At 43.6% G+C, this 21,235-nt stretch overlaps 1 protein-coding gene across 6 annotated transcripts in view; it reads right to left on the bottom strand.

The window, feature by feature from the left end:
* Positions 1–381: 381 nt before the first annotated feature.
* Positions 382–21,235, bottom strand: part of LOC126427399 (uncharacterized) — a 232,097-nt gene continuing 211,243 nt past the window's right edge. For all 6 annotated transcript variants that reach the window (XM_050089748.1, XM_050089747.1, XM_050089749.1 and 3 more), the window contains 4 exons: positions 20,827–20,883; positions 17,527–17,567; positions 12,256–12,326; positions 382–1,735 (listed from right to left, as the gene is read on the bottom strand). In XM_050089748.1, coding sequence (XP_049945705.1) covers positions 12,323–12,326; positions 17,527–17,567; positions 20,827–20,883 — 102 coding nt within the window. In that variant the 3' untranslated portion in view covers positions 382–1,735; positions 12,256–12,322. The remainder of the gene's footprint in view (positions 1,736–12,255; positions 12,327–17,526; positions 17,568–20,826; positions 20,884–21,235) is intronic.

The following is a 21,235-nucleotide window of genomic DNA, read 5'->3' as shown; positions in this document are numbered from 1 at the left end:
CTCCACCTAGGATATCTCACGTCGTATGCCACGGCTGCTCCAGTGGCATCGCGTCGGCACTCGCCGAGCATCAGAACACGTCAACATACTCGTCGTTCGTGTATGCCATCTTCATCCGATGCCAGTAACTGTGCCCCGTTTGCTTGTGTGGCTGGAACTGTCGGGTATATGGCCACGTGTTGTGACAGTCAGCAGGTCGGCAGTCCTTCTCGCTCTGTGACACCGGCAACGTTACAACTCGGCCGTACCACAGTTAGAAGGTATCGTCACCTGAAACTTTTAAGGGTTGTAGCTCCCAAACTGAAGTGATAGGAATGTAATGTAAATTGATGTATACACAGCTGGTGTTGCGATTCCAGTGCCTGACAGAAACAACTACTGTTCCATTTAAAAAAGTTGTATCTTTTTACTGTAACTCTTTGGATAATTATACAATAAACTATGTTCATAGCTCCGCTGACAGTGTAACGTTTCTTATGGTGACCTACCGCAATAAATATTTCCATCGCCTATTACTTCATAACTTACAGAGGCAAACACATTTATTGAAACACCCTGTATATAATAAAGCTGTTGGTTTCAAAAATTCAGAGATGATGAGGATTATGTTTAAAAGCAAACACTCATCATTTTCATTTTAGCTCTAACCTTGGCAAAATTTTGTCTTTCAACAAGTTAAGTAAAGACATTGGCAAATACCTTCTATGGTACTAGAGGGAGCTACAAAGGTAAAAACTTTAGGGGGAACACAAAGACTGGATTGAGCCCAGCAAATTTGACCAAGCACACAATCTGCTCCATTTCCTTCCAAAACTAAATTCTGAATTGCCAAAAACTGCATTTGATTAGTAAAAAATAAATACTTAATAATATAACAAATTTAAGAAACACAATAACAGAGCTAAAGTTAGTCCTTATAGTCTTCAGTAGCTTACACTCTTCTCATACAGCAATACAGCAATATCCCGTCTCTTCACATAAGTAAAGTCATTCAACCAGGTGCAAGCAACAGTTTGGTAATATTTGCCACAGTTGCACAGAGCAACACCAAGTGGTCAGAGAACGGTATGCAATTCACAATGTCACTTGTGTAGTAGAATTTAATTCTTTGTACATTAGTGTCATTAACCTCAGCTTTTATTCTGTCACATTAAACTCAAAAAACGGAAGCTCCACAGCAGAAATTGGTCTCTAACAAATCTTACTACGCAAGTCGTACTATGTATTACATACCACAACAAAAATCTTGTCACACACAGAGTGTGGATTCTTTTATAGCACATACAAAAGAGCGCTCTGAATTTAGTACAGAGTGTCACATGATTAAAGACAATCCAAATGCCATCTCACACATCTCGCACGAGCAGGCGCTGTCCCATACTCTACGCCAACAACCCGACTCCGACACTGCAGCCTTCTGTAGCCAACTGCATATTGATTTCTCACAATACAAATGGCATTCTGCACGTAACCTCAGATGCGTGTAACACTGTACGTGCCCCATTACGATCGAAGCAGTGTAGGATTCAGGACAACCAAAATTGTACTTCCTACACGTTACAAACATGCTTTCCATCTCCAGAGTGTAATGTCCGAGTTTCATATTTTTGTGACTCACGACATTCTGGTGCAGACACTCAACAACAGTACGTGTCGTCGTCTGGACTGTCACTGCTACCTGTCTTCACGTCACGGTGAGCCGTCTTCTTCGTATAGCTGCAGAACTGTTTGTTGCCTGTGGGAATGAAGATAAACAATGTGAAGTGAGAAGAGGAAGGTATTACACAACGCAAAATTTCTACAAAAAAATTGGTAATTTCCCAAAACTGGAACAAAGATTTAATATTTCTGCTTCACGAGAAGTGGGACATATACTGTAAATCTTGCAGAAGCCTACTCAAGCATCTCTGAATTCTTACATTCCTGTAGTACATAATACCTGTATTACTTAATGGTTCTTGTTGCTGCTGATAAAAAAGTTTCAATTTGACTGTGAATTATGCAATGATAACACAAGACACAAAATAACTTTTAACAATAATGGGAAGTTCTGGATGGAGCAATACATAAAATAAGGGAAAAGCAACGACTCAACTATAGCAGACTGACGGCTGGAACACAGAATGTTTGGAGTTTTGCTAGAAAAAGAGCTAGTATGAAAGCTGTTTTCTGTTATACGAGGGTAATCCCGAAAGAAAGGTCTCCTGTTTATTTCTACAATGGCTTACATCAGTTTACAGATTGAACATTCAGCTATTATTTGACATAATCACCATTTCTGTCAAAGCATTTTTTAGACGCTATGGCAGTTTTTGTATGCCCATGTCAACCAGCTCGTGGCCATGCTGTTTAGAAAGTTACGAACCTCTTCTTTCATCTCGTCATAGGAGCTGAATCATTTTCCGGTCAAATGTTCTTTTAACCTAAGGAACAGGTGATAGTCACTGGGCGCCAAGTCAGGACTATAGGGTGGGTGGGTGAACATGTTCCACTGAAACTGTTGCAGGAAAGCAACGGTTTGCCGAGCGATGTGTGGGCGAGCGTTGTCTTGCAGAATGTGTGCACCCTTGCCCAACATTCCTCTTCTCCGGTTTTGAATTGCCTGTTTGAGTTTTTTCCGAGTCTCACAGTGCCTGTCAGCATTAATTGTGGTCCCAGTGGGCATAAAGTCGACCAGCAATACCCCTCCTCAGAAACTGACGGTCTCCCGCTCCTTTGTTCGTCACGAATTGCGGTCCGACCAGCAGCAAAACACTCTACACCACTTACGAACATTTTTGACATCTGTGCACGACTCACCATACATTTCCACCAATTGCCGATGGATTTCAATCGGTGCAGTGCCCTTTGCATTCAAAACCCAATAACTGCACGCAATTCGCACTTGGCGGTAACATCCAACGAGAGCTCCATTCTCAACGGCTGCCAAGCCAAGACTGAGCGACTCAGCACGGAGTGTGCATGTTTACACACAGCACGTGAGGCACTCTTCATAACAGTGTGACCAACTGCCACACAGAGTTCTGTACTTGTAAAAAAGTAGGAGACCTTACTTTTGGGATTACCCTCGTATGTTTCTGTGTTCCAGACATTAGTCCTATACAGAAAAGTACAAGATGGTTAGAATAAAGCTTTCACTGCTTGAGAGGACTCCCTCTGAAAAACATGTGATTGTAGGACAATGAAACTATGTGGATACACTTGTAATGATATGTGGATGAAAGGTAACGAATAAATGACAGGGAGGAGGGGAAAAACACACACACACACACACACACACACACACACACACACACACACATTTAAATACCCCCATGAGCGGGTAATATTTGTTAACTGCATTCCATGTCTATGTTCCAAGTTACAAACATTGCTCAATGTAATGATCATCAGCATCCACAGCAGCCTAGAACTGCACTACCGTATTTACTCAAATCTAAGCCGCACTTTTTTCCAGTTTTTGTAATCCAAAAAACCACCTGTGCAAAGTAAGCGGAAGTTCTGTAAAATGCTGGTAGGTGCCGCCACAACTAACTTCTGCCGTCAAATATATGTAGCGCTACAGACGCATGCTTTGCAGGCATAAAGATAAATACTGGTGTCAAAACCCCTGCGCCAGTAAATAAATTAAAAGGGGTAGAATACGAGCTTTTTTCTCCATCACAAATTTCGACCACTGCATTTTTGTACACTATCCAACGAAGTAAACAGAAATTCCATAGTATTCGTCTTTGAATGTAGCAGCCCTTCAAATATTCATAGCTAAAAAAATAAATTTCTTTAGACAAAAATACCAACAATGCACAAGGCTTTATTACTGTTGCACAAGTTGATACGCTGTGGAATTTTGTGAAGTGCTTGTTGATGTTTGTGAACCGTAAGGAAGCACTTTCATTATAGTTCCAAATTGAAGAGGGGAGTTATTTCTTTTGCGGAACAAAGTTCTAATCGTGCTGCAGGTCTGCAATACTGGATTGACGAGAGCAACATCAGGCCATGGCGACTGCAGAGAGACAAATTATTTGAATGTTCAAGTAGTTAGAAAGCATTTAGTGGGTCAAAGTGCGGCCGATACCATGCACTAGAAGTGATTTTGAATGAATTTGTTAAGGAACAGTGTCAGAAATTCCTGCCTGTGAACACAGAAATTTTAAAAATTAATGCATATGAAATTGATTGAGAGCAAAAAACCGAAAATTTTAAGGCTAGTCGCAGCTGGAGTGATCTGCTTATGAAGCGCTGGGGTTTTTCACTTCGGAGGCGAACTTCAGTTGCACAGAAGCTGCCGAAAAATTATGAAGAAAACTTGTGGAATTTCACCACTTCTATTATTTGGTTCTAGTTTATCATTATCAAAGAAAGCAGCAGTGTAAGTTTACAACAAATAGCAGAAAAGCAATACCTTCTCGGTCAGACAGTAAATGCTGACCAAACTCCCGTATCTTTCAACATGCCGTCAAATTATACAGTTGACGCCAATGGAAAGAAAGACATAAGTGTTCTTACATCAGGGGGTGAAAAAACAGCGGATGTCCTCAGGCCTGCTTGCACAGCAGATAGATCTATATTACCCCCATTCGTAGTTTTTAAGCGAAAGACTTTACTGAAATCAGAAGAGTTTCCAAAAAGTGTAATTGTACGAGCAAACAGAACTGGGTGGTTTTCGGAGGACACGGTGCTGGAATGGATTAGGCCTGTGTGGAATCGCTGTCCTGGCGCAATGCTCGGTTTACGCAGTCTGTCGGTTATTAGATGTGTACGCAGGCCATACAACAATTGCAGTAAAACTAAAATTAGAGGAAAGCAAAACGGACTTGGCAGTAATTCCAGGCGGGATGACATCAATTCTGCAACCACTCGACGTCTTCTCGAATGAACCATTTAATGACAAGCTTAAATGCATGTATACAGACTGGCTTTCGAAAAGCGACAGACAACTGACACCAACGGGACGTGTGAATGGCGCAAGATTGTCGCAAGTGTGCCAGTCGATTTATGATGCACGGAAGTGTGTTCCAAATCAGACTGTGCAACAAACATATAAAAAAATGTTCGGTATCCAATGCACTAGATGGTACATAGAACTATGCTCTGTATGAAGAAATGAGCAACAAAGAATCGAGTGATAGTGATTTAGAATTGTGACTGATATTTTAAACATTTCGTATAAGATGTATTAAAAACCTAATATAATTTTATTTTAAATTTCAGCGTTTAATTTCTAAGTTACATTCATTTGTATTTTATAAGTGTGGCTACTCTTCATTGCACAGGATAGAAAAGTACGGAGAGCTGCATCAAACCAGTCTATGGACTGAAGGCAACACCAACACTGCATTTGAAGTCATCACTAAAAAAAATCTACTACTAAAATCCGACTGGCAAGACTGTTGGGGACGTATGCCAATATGGCCAACTCTACATTCTGAATATTTTCCTACCTGTGACAAGAGATGGTTGCTAATAGCAACCTTTACAAATCGTGAATTACATGCAGTAGTCCACCATAAGAATAATACGAATCTAAACATTACACCCTGTATTCTTTTGTGTTTGCTTCTATCTCATTTAAATCCTGTCTGGCTAATAAACTATGAAAATAGAGTGAGACAACAGCAAACACTGAAGAATATAGGTATCGTGTCATATTTATATTCGTATTATTCTCATGCTGAATACCGATATTATCAGAAATGAAGCATGGCAACTGACTAGATTTTTAAATCTAAGATGAGTAATTTCTGTGCAGAATGTAATGCACTAAAGAGGTGCCTGCAAAATTTTTGCTAAACTCTCATTCAGAACATCTTCTATCATACACAGTCTATTATTTGGTTCTTGTTGATCATTATCAAAGAAAGCAGCAGTGTAAGTAACAACAAATAGCAGTCTCTTGCCATTGTTTCGCTAATGAGACAATTCCTCTCTTTTTTATTGTAAGCAGTGGTAGTGCACACAAAAGCAAGCCATGCCGCGAGCGGCTACAGGTCGTAAACACTCATTATCAGAATGCGACAAACAATGCACAACACAGTACAATAATGCATTTTCAGCTTAGAGTGACATAAACACCTATAACAAAGAGAACGGCACTTATCAGATCAAAGCAAAATAAGCAATCGATTCAAACCAGACGAAGCACCTGAGAAAGGAAGCGTACCCGTATAAATACGGATGGAGTGCCTGACGCACAGCAATGGCTAACTGGTAAAGCTTAACTGCTAAGCTTACGACTCGAACCAAACTACTGTAGCTGTATCTTCATCTATTCGACCTAAATTGTGTCTCGCATTACAATGGACCAACTTTGTTTCAATTTGGAGGTGTGGTCTAAAACTTCTCTGTCCCCCTGAATTTCGAGTCTCAAATTCTTGGTGTGGCTTAGATTCTGGAAATTTTTTTTTCCTTGATTTCGAGTCTCATTTTTCACGTGCAACTTAGATTCGAGTAGATACAGTAGACACACTATTTCACAACTGTTCGTGCACTTTTTTAACTGTGGATTTTTGGTTCAAATGGCTCTGAGCACTATGGGACTCAACTGCTGAGGTCATTAGTCCCCTAGAACTTAGAACTAGTTAAACCTAACTAACCTAAGGACATCACAAACATCCATGCCCGAGGCAGGATTCGAACCTGCGACCGTAGCGTTCTAACTGTGGAACGTTCAGTAATTGTGACGTAGCTAGAAGAGTGCACACTGCATCCAGTATTCTCAGCCGTGGCAACAGTAACATTGTGGTGCACTTAGCCATCGGCCTCTATAAGGAGCAATTTCCAAATATCCAGTTAATTCGAATTTCTGAATTGTGTTCAACCCTGGTGCGCAAAGAGGACCACTCTGTACTTCTTTAATACATTGATACTTACAAAAAGCAGCAGTACTACTGTTGTCGTATTGACAAACAGCTTCACGAGAAAAGCCCTGCTCACCTCGTCCAGACCCAGGTCGACCGACTGCAACTGTAATGCACCCTGATGCTCACCGTGCGTCGCTGTACCGGTACCAGTGTTTAACGACAAGTTGTGGCAAAACATAAAATTGGGAACAAGTTCAAAAGAAAATTTTGAAAAAATGTACACCGTCGGTCGGTCAGGTGACACGTGGGAAGCCATACGGCGAGGTCACCGGTCCCGTCGGATTAGGAAGGCTGGGGAATGAAGTCGGCTGTGCTCTTTTGAAGGAACCGTCCCGGCATTTGCCCAAAGTAATTTAGAGAAATCACAGAAAACCTAACTCGGGACAGTCGGATGCGAGTTTGAACAGCCGTCATCCTAAATGCGAATCCAGTGTGCTAATAATTGCACCGCCTCCTCAGTCGTATGTCATTACCCACGCTTTCCACACAGTGCCCGAATATCGGGACACTCAGATTGAAAAGCTCTGTTAGCTACACGGCAAGTAGCAGTGTCCGTTACAAAACTACAGTCCAGTAAAGTACTGTAAATAGCATTCAGCATCAAATAGTGTAGAAAAATAGTTTTCTGGAAAAATAAGCTACTAGCAGCACAAATTTTAACTAATGGTAAAACCAAGGAGGCACCAGATCTTTTGAAGTAGCAGCTGTCCTCTAAATTTTCTCATTACAATTAAACAGCGTAAGCACGAACAGCACTCGGCAGTTATTGTTCACACAGTATACAAATTAATTCTCGTAAGGGTCTACAGATTGCACGCAGCTGTACAGTACGTAACACGCGCTTGCCAGCCAACCCGTCTGGAATGCTGACAATTTGCTCGTCAGTACATGTGAATCCGGCCGCAGTGCGAGGCAAAGTACGCGACTGGCCGCTGCCCACAGCGCACAGTATTAACTAGCGCGGCCTCGGGTGTGAGTATGTCTCTTTTCTCAGCTCACCGTGCAGCCTTTCAATACGACCGTAACTAGCCGGTGTTAGGATGTCAGACACAGTGATGATGGGTACACGTAGCGCGCGTGTTTTATAATCCGCCTCTGTTAATAAAACTGTTTAAACTTACTTCTCGGTGTTCGCATATTGCCGTGCCTCGAGAAAATGCCGCTTACAAATCCTGACAAAATATTCGTGTAATCGTCATCCGGGGCAACAACACAAACACCTCCCTTACATTCTCTACAATTTCTGTGTCTCGTGTTAACGTAGACTTTTAATTGTTCTCCATCCCTGAAGGCTCTCCTCCTCAATGGGGTCTACGGAGAATGATAAACGAAAACATTAAACTGCACACCTGTCACACTCCTTGACATAAAGTCACAATATTCACTAAAAGTTTTAGCAGCCAAATAGAAAAACACAGATTTTTATATACTTTATTTCAAACTTTATTTCTTAAAACTGAAAACTGCTACTATATTCTCATCAAATGCTCTCAAGTACATACGGTAAGGACAATACTAGTGAAAGAACGTGCCTCGAGTTGTTTCGATGCTTCAAGAACGCTGACTTTAATGTCGTAGACCAGCACAGTGGTGGAAGAGAGAATGTTTTCGAAGATGCAGAATTGGAAACATTGCCGAGTGAAGACTCGCATCAAACTCGAGGAGAACTGGTACGATTAGTGGGAGTGACATGGCAAGCCATTTCAAAACGTCTCAAGGCCATGGGCACGACTCAGAAAGAAGGAACTTGGGTCCCATGTGAGCTGAAACCGAGAGACATTGAACGGTGTGTGTGTGTGTGTGTGTGTGTGTGTGTGTGTGTGTGTGTGTGTGTGTGAACAATTGCTTCAGAGGCAAAAACGGAAGAGATTTCTGCATCTTATTGTAACCAGGAATGAAAAAGGGTTTATTAAGATAACCCTAAACGCAATATATCACGGGGATATCCTGGTCACACTTCCACGTCGTCGGCCAAACCGAATATTCACGGCTCCAAGAGGTGTTAAAACCAAGTCAAACAATCACAGGTGCTTGTTCTTGAATGCAATTAATGTGTTCAACCAGAGAATTAAAAGACAAATGGCCTCAATACAGAGAGAGGCACGATAAAGTGATTCTGCAGCACAACAACGCTCGACCCCACATTGCGAAAGAGGCCAAAACGTACTTGGAAACGTTAAAATGAGAAGTCCTACCCCACCCGCTGTATTCTCCAGACATTGCTCCCTCCGACTATCACCTAGTTAGATCAATGGCACATGGCCTGGCTAACCAACACTTCCGATCTTAAGACGAAGTCACAAATTGGATCGATTCGTTGATCGCTTCAAAAGATGAACAATTTTTTCGACGCGGGATTTGTACACTGCCCGAAAGATGGGAGAAAGTAGTGGCCAGCGATGGAAAATACTCTGAATGATACATGTGTAACCAATTTGTTTCATTAAAGCCTCAAATGTGGGGAGACACGGCGGAAGCAAAGTTGTACACCTTGTAATAATTTTGATCTTAAACCATCCACCATTTTGTCAACATTATTTTATTAACTGTTTGCAACATGCCCTCAAGCATTACATGTGAGACAGTGTCAGTAATTACGAAAAGGACAGACAGCTACTACAATAAAGATGACATGTAAAATTGCAGACGGGCACGACAAAGAGACTGTTGCACATCAAGCTTTTGGCCAAAGCTTTCATCAGAAGAAAAAAAACACACAAGCAAGCACACCTCACACACACAAGGGACTGCTATTTCTCACTCATCAGGCCAGGCTGAAACAAATGCACCGAATGGGAGCAACAATCTGTACTAGAATGGGAAAGGAGGAAGAGGAAACATAGCCACCAGGGGTGGCGGGCAAAGCCACCAGGGGTGGCGGGCAAAGCCACCAGGGGTGGCGGGCAAAGCCACCAGGGGTGGCGGGCAAAGCCACCAGGGGTGGCGGGCAAAGCCACCAGGGGTGGCGGGCAAAGCCACCAGGGGTGGCGGGCAAAGCCACCAGGGGTGGCGGGCAAAGCTACCAGGGGTGGCGGGCAAAGCTACTCCTGTAGTGTCGAGAGGGGGGAGGAAACGGAGTGGAAAGGAGAAGAGCAAAGAATGGGATGATCCAGTGAGTGTACCAGTAGAGAGCAGGGCAGATTGAGGGTGAGGGGATGAGAGTTGAGAGGAGGTGATAACACCTATCTGCGCAGTTAACCCAAGTTGTGAAGCAGCAATTGAAATTTAGCAAGTTACATTCAGATGTACATTGTGCAACTGCATAGTCAATTGTGAGTATGCTACCTATCCTTTGCATAAGAGTTAAGGTTACAAGCTGGACTTCCCACATACACTATGTGATCAAAAGTATCCGGACACCTGGCTGAATACGACTTACAAGTTCGTGGCGCCCTCCATCAGTAATGTTGGAATTCAATACGGTGTTGACCTACCTTTAGCCTTGATGACAGCTTCCACTCTCACAGGCATACGTTCAATCAGGTGCTGGAAGGTTTCTTGGGGAATGGCAGCCCATTCTTCACGGAGGGCTACACTGAGGAGAGGTATCGATGTCGGTCGGTGAGGACAGGCGCGAAGTCGGCGTTCCGAAACATCCCAAAGGCGTTCTATAGGATTCGTGTCAGGACTCTGTGCAGGCCAGTCCATTACAGGGATGTTATTGTCATGTGACCACACTGCCCCTTCTAGTCACTAGGAGTCAAGATTTGGATGAATACGGAGGCCAATCCGTGCCTGCATCAATGAATTTGGGACAACCCATCACATTGACAGTATTACCAAAATACTGGTCAGAAAAGTAACATCTGTTTCCTGTAATGTCATCAGGGCCCATTTTGCACAAACCACTTGGCGCCTGGTCGATCCTAAATCACTTGCGGTGAGGTGACAAACTGTTTCAAAATTGTAGCGTAACATTCACTTTACCTTAATTCTCGCACGAAAAAGGGGCTGATAATGTATCTGCTGCATACCACAGGCCAAACATTAACTTCGGAAAAATGTAGAGGTTTTGTTTCACACAAATGGGGATTTTCGAAATGTCAAAATCATCAGTTTTGCTTATTCGCAAGTTCATTCAAATATGAGTGTACTTCGTCTGTGAACCAGATGCAGCTAACATCAAACCCTTCCTTATCAGTCATTAAGAGAATCTGATTTGTCACACAGTGGGTGTGGGAAGACCTACTACTTTGGATTTCAAATATAAATGCGTAGAGTGTTTCCCTGACCTGTATGTACACTGAAATGTCTCAATCTGGTCTCTGCTGCAGTTCTTCGTATGAAATTTCCTTTGATGTTGCCGAGGAAGTCCAGAAACTGAGGCAACATTTTCTGGAGTAGCTACAGCCGGCCCAGGGGCACGCTGCCTGGGTATTCGAATTTACCGAAGGCTTGCAAGTGGTTTTGATGTCTGGTCCTTTTGTAGAATTAAACTGTTTTCGAATACAGCACCTCGTCCCAATACTGTGTTCTAATGTGTGATTTTACAGCACCACGAACATACACCATTCCACAGAACACACCATTCACCAAAAAAGCTCTGCCACTGGTTTTATTCCCAGTACATAAGCCTCAAACGTGTTTCGACACAGCTCTGTCACCTTTGCCGAAACAAATAGGACGGCCAGCTAGCGGCAGACCTGGAGGCGTGTGTCAAACCGACCTTAGTGCTGCTGCTCAGTGATAATCTAAGGTCTAAATACTTTTTGGATTTGCCTGCACTATTTCGTGCCAGTATTTAATATTCCCTGTACAGTTTACTAGTCCAGATTTACAGTGCAGTGACCCACGTTTGGTATGTGTGCCAATCAAAAATTTATATATATGACACGATAAGAAAGGTCAAAAATTTTTCCTATTACTATAAGAAGAGGGAGAAAAAAATTTAAACAAAGGGAATATTACGGATGGGAAATATCAGTTCAGAAAGAGGAACAATGAACTGGTCAGAGGGCCGCGCCAAACCAGTCTTCGACTGAAGATGACGACAACAACAATGACAACTGGTCACTCGTGTGGTTCTTCGACATCTCCCGGCATAATTCTCGGGTGGACAATAGCAAGTACAATATTTCAGCTGGCGATCAGTTCGTCGACATGAGGTGTGCCGACAAACTGCCTGCCGAGGAGCCGGTGAGAGACTCGACGAGTTGCACCAGCAGAGGAGCCATTCGCCTCGTGCCTTCGCCATTTCCTGGGTATTTAGTTCATCGGTGCATCTGATGGTGGAAATTTGGTCACCTCACTGAAATGCTGTGCCTGATCTATGGCCGTGCACCAGTGAACTAGCTCGTCAACTGCTCACAGCTTTTGATATCGTGTAGTACTAGTTGCATGAAAATTTACTGGGCCGAGTTTGACTCATTAAAACACTAAACATTTATACACATACCTGCCTCTTCTAACTCGTTCAGTTCATCCGTCTTGTGGTAGACAGGCTATCACTCCCTACTGCCAGTTCACCTGCAAAAATAAACAAAAGGGATTATATGATGCTTATCCTTAGTTGATATATATATCCTTTCGTCTTTCCCTCTCCTGATGAAGCAACCGTGGGTTGCGAAAGCTTGAAATTAGTGTGTGTGTGTGTGTGTGTGTGTGTGTGTGTGTGTGTGTGTGTGTGTGTATTGTCTCTATCAACGTACCAACGCTTTTGTTTGGTAAGTTACAGAATCTTTGTTTTTAGATATATTTTTCCCACGTGAAATGTTTCCCATATATATATCTATCTAAAAACAAAGATTCTGTAACTTACCAAACAAAAGCGTTGGTACGTTGATAGAGACAATAACACACACACACACACACACACACACACACACACACACACCACACACACACACACACACTAATTTCAAGCTTTCGCAACCCACGGTTGCTTCATCAGGAAAGAGGGAAGGAGAGGGAAAGACGAAAGGATGTGGGTTTTAAGGGAGAGGGTAAGGAGTCATTCCAATCCTGGGAGTGGACAGACTCACCTTATGGGGAAAAAGGGACAGGTATACACTCGCACGCACACACACTTATCCATCCGCACATACACAGACACAAGCAGACATTTTCAAGATTATATATATATATAATAGAAGGAAACATTCCACGTGGGAAAAATTATATATAAAAACAAAGATGAGGTGACTTACCGAACAAAAGCGCTGGCAGGTCGATAGACACACAAACAAACAAACACAAACATACACACAAAATTCAAGCTTTCGCAACAAACTGTTGCCTCATCAGGAAAGAGGGAAGGAGAGGGGAAGACGAAAGGAAGTGGGTTTTAAGGGAGAGGGTAAGGAGTCATTCCAATCCCGGGAGCGGAAAGACTTACCTTAGGGGGAAAAAAGGACAGGTATACACTCGCACACACGCACATATCCATCCACACATACAGACACAAGCAGACATATTTAAAGACAGAGAGTTTGGGCAGAGATGTCAGTCGAGGGAGGCGCATGTGGGCCAACTCTTCACTAGTGAACCCACCCATAGTATTGCCACGTAACACTGTTAATGCACAACTGAGACTGTCAGAAAACAAAACCTTCGACACAACCGAGCAAACAGGAGGGTAACGAGGTATGGAGGGCGTTACAGGTGTCAACAGCAGGCACCGTGGGTAATCGCGAATAATGTCGACATTTACACAGTTGTGTACTGTTTTCAGTGCAATACAGATGCAACACTAATTGGGACAAAAACCTGCAATGAGATGCCAGCAATCGTGTGTCCCTTGCATCGGTACACTCATTCACAAGGCACCTGAACAACCTTACATTTACGTACACACAGAGATTCAAATATAACCAGGACAATAAGCTACACCAAACAACAATTATGAGCAAAACCTAAATTTTATAGTCTCATTCATTCTGAAATAATTCAAAAATAACTATTAAATTGACCTCCCAGCTCACTGCCTTCATAAGAGTCTCAATTTGACTGCCAGTCAGGAGAATTTATCCGCCACTCATCACTTCTTTCACCCTCGAGCAAGGATTTCAACACACTACTGCAGGTGTCTCAGTAAATGGCTGGAGGTAATAGAAAAGCATACTGGCAATAGAACCCAGATCATTCTATACCAAAGCTGACCATCATCACATTACTGGTGTCAATGAATGAAGACCTCGCATGTAAACGGTGGTAAGGGACAGTCAGTAAGAAATGTGGTAAGTGATGTGCTTCATACTTACCAGTTAAAAATTTCACGATAAACCGAGCAAAGGAAACTTTTTATTTTCGCTAATGACAATTTTGTCAGTATGTGTGGAAATAAACAGTGTGAAGTGTCAAAAGCATTGCTGCGATCAGTGGTAATGAGTAGTGTACATGCCAGGAAAATGCTTTTCAGAGGCGAATTGTACAAAACTGAGGATGCTGTGGGAGACTATATTCTCAAATGCAACCGCAAGTCAGGTTGATAACCAGATAAATTTGAATATCTGAGGATGCTATGACTATATTCTCAAATACAACCGCAATTCAGGGTTATAACCAGATAAATTTGAATATTTAATTAAGTGTGTAAACAATGTCAAATTGTTTCCTTTACCATAGTTAATGTGATTTTACGTGAGGGAGTAATAGCAGAAATACACTCCTGGAAATTGAAATAAGAACACCGTGAATTCATTGTCCCAGGAAGGGGAAACTTTATTGACACATTCCTGGGATCAGATACATCACATGATCACACTGACAGAACCACAGGCACATAGACACAGGCAACAGAGCATGCACAATGTCGGCACTAGTACAGTGTATATCCACCTTTCGCAGCAATGCAGGCTGCTATTCTCCCATGGAGACGATCGTAGAGATGCTGGATGTAGTCCTGTGGAACGGCTTGCCATGCCATTTCCACCTGGCGCCTCAGTTGGACCAGCGTTCGTGCTGGACGTGCAGACCGCGTGAGACGACGCTTCATCCAGTCCCAAACATGCTCAATGGGGGACAGATCCGGAGATCTTGCTGGCCAGGGTAGTTGACTTACACCTTCTAGAGCACGTTGGGTGGCACGGGATACACGCGGACGTGCATTGTCCTGTTGGAACAGCAAGTTCCCTTGCCGGTCTAGGAATGGTAGAACGATGGGTTCGATGACGGTTTGGATGTACCGTGCACTATTCAGTGTCCCCTCGACGATCACCAGTGGTGTACGGGCAGTGTAAGAGATCGCTCCCCACACCATGATGCCGGGTGTTGGCCCTGTGTGCCTCGGTCGTATGCAGTCCTGATTGTGGCGCTCACCTGCACGGCGCCAAACACGCATACGACCATCATTGGCACCAAGGCAGAAGCGACTCTCATCGCTGAAGACGACACGTCTCCATTCGTCCCTCCATTCACGGCTGTCGCGACACCACTGGAGGCGGGCTGCACGATGTTGGGGCGTGAGCGGAAGACGGCCTAACGGTGTGCGGGACCGTAGCCCAGCTTCATGGAGACGGTTGCGAATGGTCCTCGCCGATACCCCAGGAGCAATGGTGTCCCTAATTTGCTGGGAAGTGGCGGTGCGGTCCCCTACGGCACTGCGTAGGATCCTACGGTCTTGGCGTGCATCCGTGCGTCGCTGCGGTCCGGTCCCAGGTCGACGGGCACGTGCACCTTCCGCCGACCACTGGCGACAACATCGATGTACTGTGGAGACCTCACGCCCCACGTGTTGAGCAATTCGGCGGTACGTCCACCCGGCCTCCCGCATGCCCACTATACGCCCTCGCTCAAAGTCCGTCAACTGCACATACGGTTCACGTCCACGCTGTCGCGGCATGCTACCAGTGTTAAAGACTGCGATGGAGCTCCGTATGCCACGGCAAACTGGCTGACACTGACGGCGGCGGTGCACAAATGCTGCACAGCTAGCGCCATTCGACGGCCAACACCGCGGTTCCTGGTGTGTCCGCTGTGCCGTGCGTGTGATCATTGCTTGTACAGCCCTCTCGCAGTGTCCGGAGCAAGTATGGTGGGTCTGACACACCGGTGTCAATGTGTTCTTTTTTCCATTTCCAGGAGTGTATTACAGGATACTCTTAGCATTGTTTACATGTTGCAGTAAGCTGCTTGCTAAAATTAATTTTGTAATGTGCTGGAAAACAAATTAATTTTCAAGGTTGTTATACTTTATTACTAAGAAAATCGTTAATACAAATTTTAGTATCAAGAATGAAGCAAATGTAACATTTTAATTTTTTTTTGTTTCACAGTAATTTTTCATTAATTCATCACGCAAGAACAGTGGGAAGTCCATATTAACCCATTTTAAGTACACTAAGTTTGCAGGGAAACAATGTCAAGTGCACACTGGCAAATTTTTAAACATGCAATTTTTGTTTAGAGTTCAGCATTTTAAAAATATTTTGTTACTGTAAACATATTTGATAACAATGACTTACTCGAATTTTTTATAAATCACACTGCACATAGGTGAAATATTTTATTTATGAAATTTTACTGAAACTTTACTCCGCAATTTCTCAAAACCACCAACTTGTCCTGTAGTGCCGTTTACTACAAAGGTCTTCAAATATGAGAATGTCTTGAGCTAACCCCAGCAGTGTTGTGGTCATCATTTACAAAACTTGTCACTAAACCAAATAACTGCAGCACAATTTGCACCAAAGAGAAGTAGCAGTACTATAGAGGCAAAATTCCTGTCACTCACATTATAATCATCTGCAGAAGGCCAATTACTCATGAAGCACTGCAGAGTTCATACCAATGTTTGGGTTCTCTTGCACATCCTGTGAGCTACGCAGGAGGATTTCTGTTAAGTTTCGAAGATAGGAGATGACGTAGAGGTGGAAGCAGAGCTCTGAGGGCAGGCTGTGAGTTGTGCACGGATAGTTCAGTCGGTAGAGCACTTTCTCACAAAAGTGAAAGGCAGGTTCGAGACCGGGTTTCGCACACTGTTCTTATTCTTTCTTAAACATTCACCAAATTCTGCAACTGTGGGCAATTTATTTACAACAGCGAACTAACTAACTATAATTGGAAGTACTGCCAATCCCATATTTCTTCTAATGGACATGTAGTGAAAGGCAGAGTTGGTACTTCTAAATTGAGTGTGTATGACTGCTGTATCAGAATAAACTCAAAGAACAGTGAAAATTACCTATGAAACTCTTCTTATTCCAAATCTCCTCCTTCAAAGGGTATAGAATTTTGCCATGGAAATTTAACTGCTATCATATTTATTCATCCCACGTGGTCACATAATGTGATCTACACGATAAGCTTCCCATTTACTCATTTACTTGTCAGAGACTTAAATTCAGATGAATTCCAACAGCAAGTACTGAACACGTAATACTACATCGCTTCCTAGTGCCTTACTCTGACAACTAATTTGAGATTGACAATTTACAGGGTATGAACAACTTCTAGAATTTCAGTATTACTCAGTGAAGTGTTCCACAATTGTAGATAATCAAGTTATAACTTTGGGCAGAGTTTGTGAGCTGACCAGATTAACAGTCTATCATGTAAAGCAACAGCTGATCAGCTTAACACATTTTTGTTAGTTACCTCTTAAGAAGGGCACAGCCCAGTACTTCGGAAAGTCTCACTTACGTTTTTGTACGCTGCTCAACACCTTGTCCGCACTATGACCGTACTCCTAAGTACCAACATAAAGCACATCCCCTATTATACACCTTACCTCTTCGAAACGCTGAATGGATCGATGTAATCGTCACAGTCCTGCAACAAACAAAACACATAAATTGGAACAGACCTAAGAGATATAAAATATGTTGAAATAACAAAGGTATACGGCTGAAAGGAACACAAATTCAACCACAAACAAAAGGCAATGTTATGAGGGTGGTTTGAAAAGTTCTCAGAACAGAATAGAAAAAAAAGCACTTACATCATTGAAACTTTTATAATTATTCAATGTACTCGCCTTGTAGATTAATACACTCAGTCCAACGATGTTCCAGTGCCTGGATCCCACCTCAAAAATGAGTTTCCTCCGGGCTTGCAAAATAGTTGTCAGCTCCAGCTATCAGTTCTTTGTTTGAAGCGAATCTTCATCCACCAAGAAAAATTTTCAGTTTTGGGAAGAGATGGAGGTCTAACGGAGCCGTATCAGGTGAAGAAGGCAGGTGTGGCAACAATTCATACCTTAGTTTGTGCAATTTTGCCACGGCGACAGCACGTGTGCGGCTGCACATTGTCTTGTTGCGGCACCCATCTTGCAGATAATATTTTCATCTCTACTTCTTCAGTTAAAATGTGATATACCCTTTCAGATGCCATCTGGCAAGTGTGAGCAATTTCACGCACTTTCCATTGACGATCCTCTGTGACCACTTTGTGCACTTTTGCAATGATTTCTGGAGTAGTGACACATCTTGGCCAACCACTGCACGGATCATTACCTAAGCTCTCCTGAGCTAATTTGAATTCATTTGTCCACTTGGAAACAGTTGAATATGAAGGAGCAGAGTCCTCCAGTGTAGTCTGGAAATTAGCACGCATGTCCTTCGCTTTCATGCCTTTCTTTATAAAGTACTTAATCACTGCTCAGATCTCGACTTTTTTCCATCTTCGCAAATCGCTATGTGGGAACAACAACGGAGCCGCATCACAGCCACAGCTCTCTTCCAAGAGCACTGATGTGGCATGTGTTTACAGGCAACAGTCGAATGAATATCACGTGAACAACTCGTTACGCTAGTGGCGATTTGTCATGTTTATTCCGAGAACTTTCCAAACCACTTTCGCAGTAACGGCATTAATAACAATCCTCTGAAGTGGAAATAAGCACACATATACTCCATCTCATCAAGAGTATCTGGACACCTATTGGTGGACTTTTAATGTGTGTTGTGCCCAACCTTCACCTTTATGGCAGCTGGAACTCTGCGGGATACACTCTCAATGAGATGTCTGAATGTCTGAAGGAATGACAGCCCAGTATCCCCAAGAGCTGATACATGATGATGTGTGATGTCGGACGCTGGGGTCTGAAGCGAAGTCGATGTTCTAACTCGTACCAAAGATGTCCCACTGGGTTCTGGTCGGAACTCGGGACTGGTCGGCAGACCATTTCAGGAATGTTTTTTGCCAAAAAAAACTACTGCCAGACAAATGCTGCTGTACGACAGGGGGCACTGTAGTAACGATAAATCAACAATCGTCTCTGAACTATTCTTCTAATGTAGGTAATGCACAATGTTGCGAAATTTGTCCATAACTTTAGGCATTTCGCATTTTTTGAAGCACAATAAGAGGAGCACACAGTACATGTGATAAACCACCCCATACCGTATCACAAGTAACATTCTCTAGACATTTGCCAAACCCAAACCCTTCCATCCTATTGCCACAGGGTATAGCACGATTCTTCGCTCCACACTGCTTGTTTCAGTGTCACTTCCTTCACTGTTCGGTGGCGTTTTCTTTACCCCACCTGAAGTGTCGCTTATCAGTGACTACAGAAACACACGGCTATCAGGAGATGCTCAACCACTGCACCCCTTCTTTTCCACTCCTTATGCACAGTCACTGTGCTGGCTGGACTGCTAGGAGCACTTTGGAACTCACAAGTGACTCCTTCCGCTACGCTCGATAGTCCTCGTCCGTCAGTACACGAGATCTACATGTCTCGACTGAGCTGCGGTCGTTCCTTCACGTTCTCACTTCACAGTCACATCACCGACCGTCGACTCGGGCAGCTCGAGAAGGGTCAAAATACCCCTGACGGATCTGTTACTCGGGTGACGTCTGACGACTGGTCCACATTCAGAGTCACCGAGCTGTCCTGACAGACCCGAACTCCTGTTACTGCTCCTCTGCTAACAACACGTCACCCGCCGCCACCTTCTGGATCAAAAGGTGTACTGCATATAAAGAGGTGCTCGTGGCAGCATACAAGTCCTGTGCACAGAATGGAAATAACAGCTGTCCGATTTCTGTACAGTCGTGAACATCCTGAAAGTTCGAAAGACTGTGTCTGGAAAATCGGAGCTCAGTGAATCCAGTGAAAAAATGACACAGGAAATACAAGAGTGCAGTAGTTATGTTCAACAGGCGACATTTCGTGTACTGGTAATAGACACACAAATATACCAAAAAGAAAACTGGATCAACATTCAGAACTGTCAGTGGAATCCTCAGTGAGGATAGGAGGACAGTTGAGGATGACCCACCTATTGTAGTGATGAGGAACAAAGATAAAAAGGAGGAAACACAGTAAATCAAACATAGCACATTGGTAAGCGCTGAGATGAACTTCATTCCGGAGATGATAGTACTTTGTAAAAAGTAAGGGTGGTTTGAGAGGAAGATTAAGGAGAAGCGGAACAATTATTGCAACTGAGAACTCTAAGGGAAAGCAGAAGTTGGAGGGGGGGTGAGAGAGAGAGAGAGAGAGAGAGAGAGAGAGAGAGAGAGAGAGAGAGAGAGAGAGAGAGAGAGAGAGAGAGTGGGGGGGGGGAGAGAGAGAGGGGGGGAGGGAGAGAGAGAGAGGGGGGGAGGGAGAGAGAGAGAGAGAGAGAGAGAGAGAGAGAGAGAGAGAGAGAGAGTGGGGGGGGGAGAGAGAGAGAGAGAGAGAGAGAGAGAGAGAGAGAGAGTGGGGGGGGGAGAGAGAGAGAGAGAGAGAGAGAGAGAGAGAGAGAGAGAGTGGGGGGAGGGAGGGAGAGGGAGGGAGGGAGGGAGGGAGGGAGGGGAGGGAGGGAGGTAGGGAGGGAGGGAGGGAGGGAGAGAGAGAGAGGGGGGGGGGAGGGGGGAGAAGAAGAAGGAGGAGGACGAGGGGGGTAGAACGTGCCCGCCCACACACACACACACACACACACACACACACACACACACACACACACACACAGATGGTTCACCCTATGCTAGTCTCTTTCATAACTACTGTCCCCACCTACACTTTACTGTGCCTAACGTATTCAACTTTGGTCTCCCTCTATAATTTAATAGCCAACAAATGTGGCCACCATGTACTTACAATTTCTTCTTTGATGATAACTGGCAGCTCCTGATCATGACCCTCTTGTTCACATGACTGAAAACATAAAAACAAACACAAACACTTAAGTTTCCAATGATACACAATGCCAGTAATAGAGCTACTACTACTACAACTACTACTACAACAGGTGCTGTCTGCAAGCCATCACATAACACGTGAAAGCGGGCAAAAAGTCAATTGGATCATTTTTTCATCCATTCATTTGCAAAGTAGTGAAATTACAGTACATCTTCATATAAATGCCAACTTCTCTAACAAGCAGAAGTCCTCACATCAGGGATCAACTTTTTGAAACCACCTATACAGTAGTGTAGGTCAGGGTTGCAGCCACTCACACCATGCAGAACCTCACACCAGTAGGCCATCTTTTGCGAGTAATCGAAGA

The sequence above is a fragment of the Schistocerca serialis genome, chromosome 11 (genome assembly GCF_023864345.2).
Source record: "Schistocerca serialis cubense isolate TAMUIC-IGC-003099 chromosome 11, iqSchSeri2.2, whole genome shotgun sequence".
NCBI lineage: Eukaryota > Metazoa > Arthropoda > Insecta > Orthoptera > Acrididae > Schistocerca > Schistocerca serialis.
Note: the sequence above shows the minus strand (reverse complement) of the source record. Positions and strands in the feature narration are given on the sequence as shown.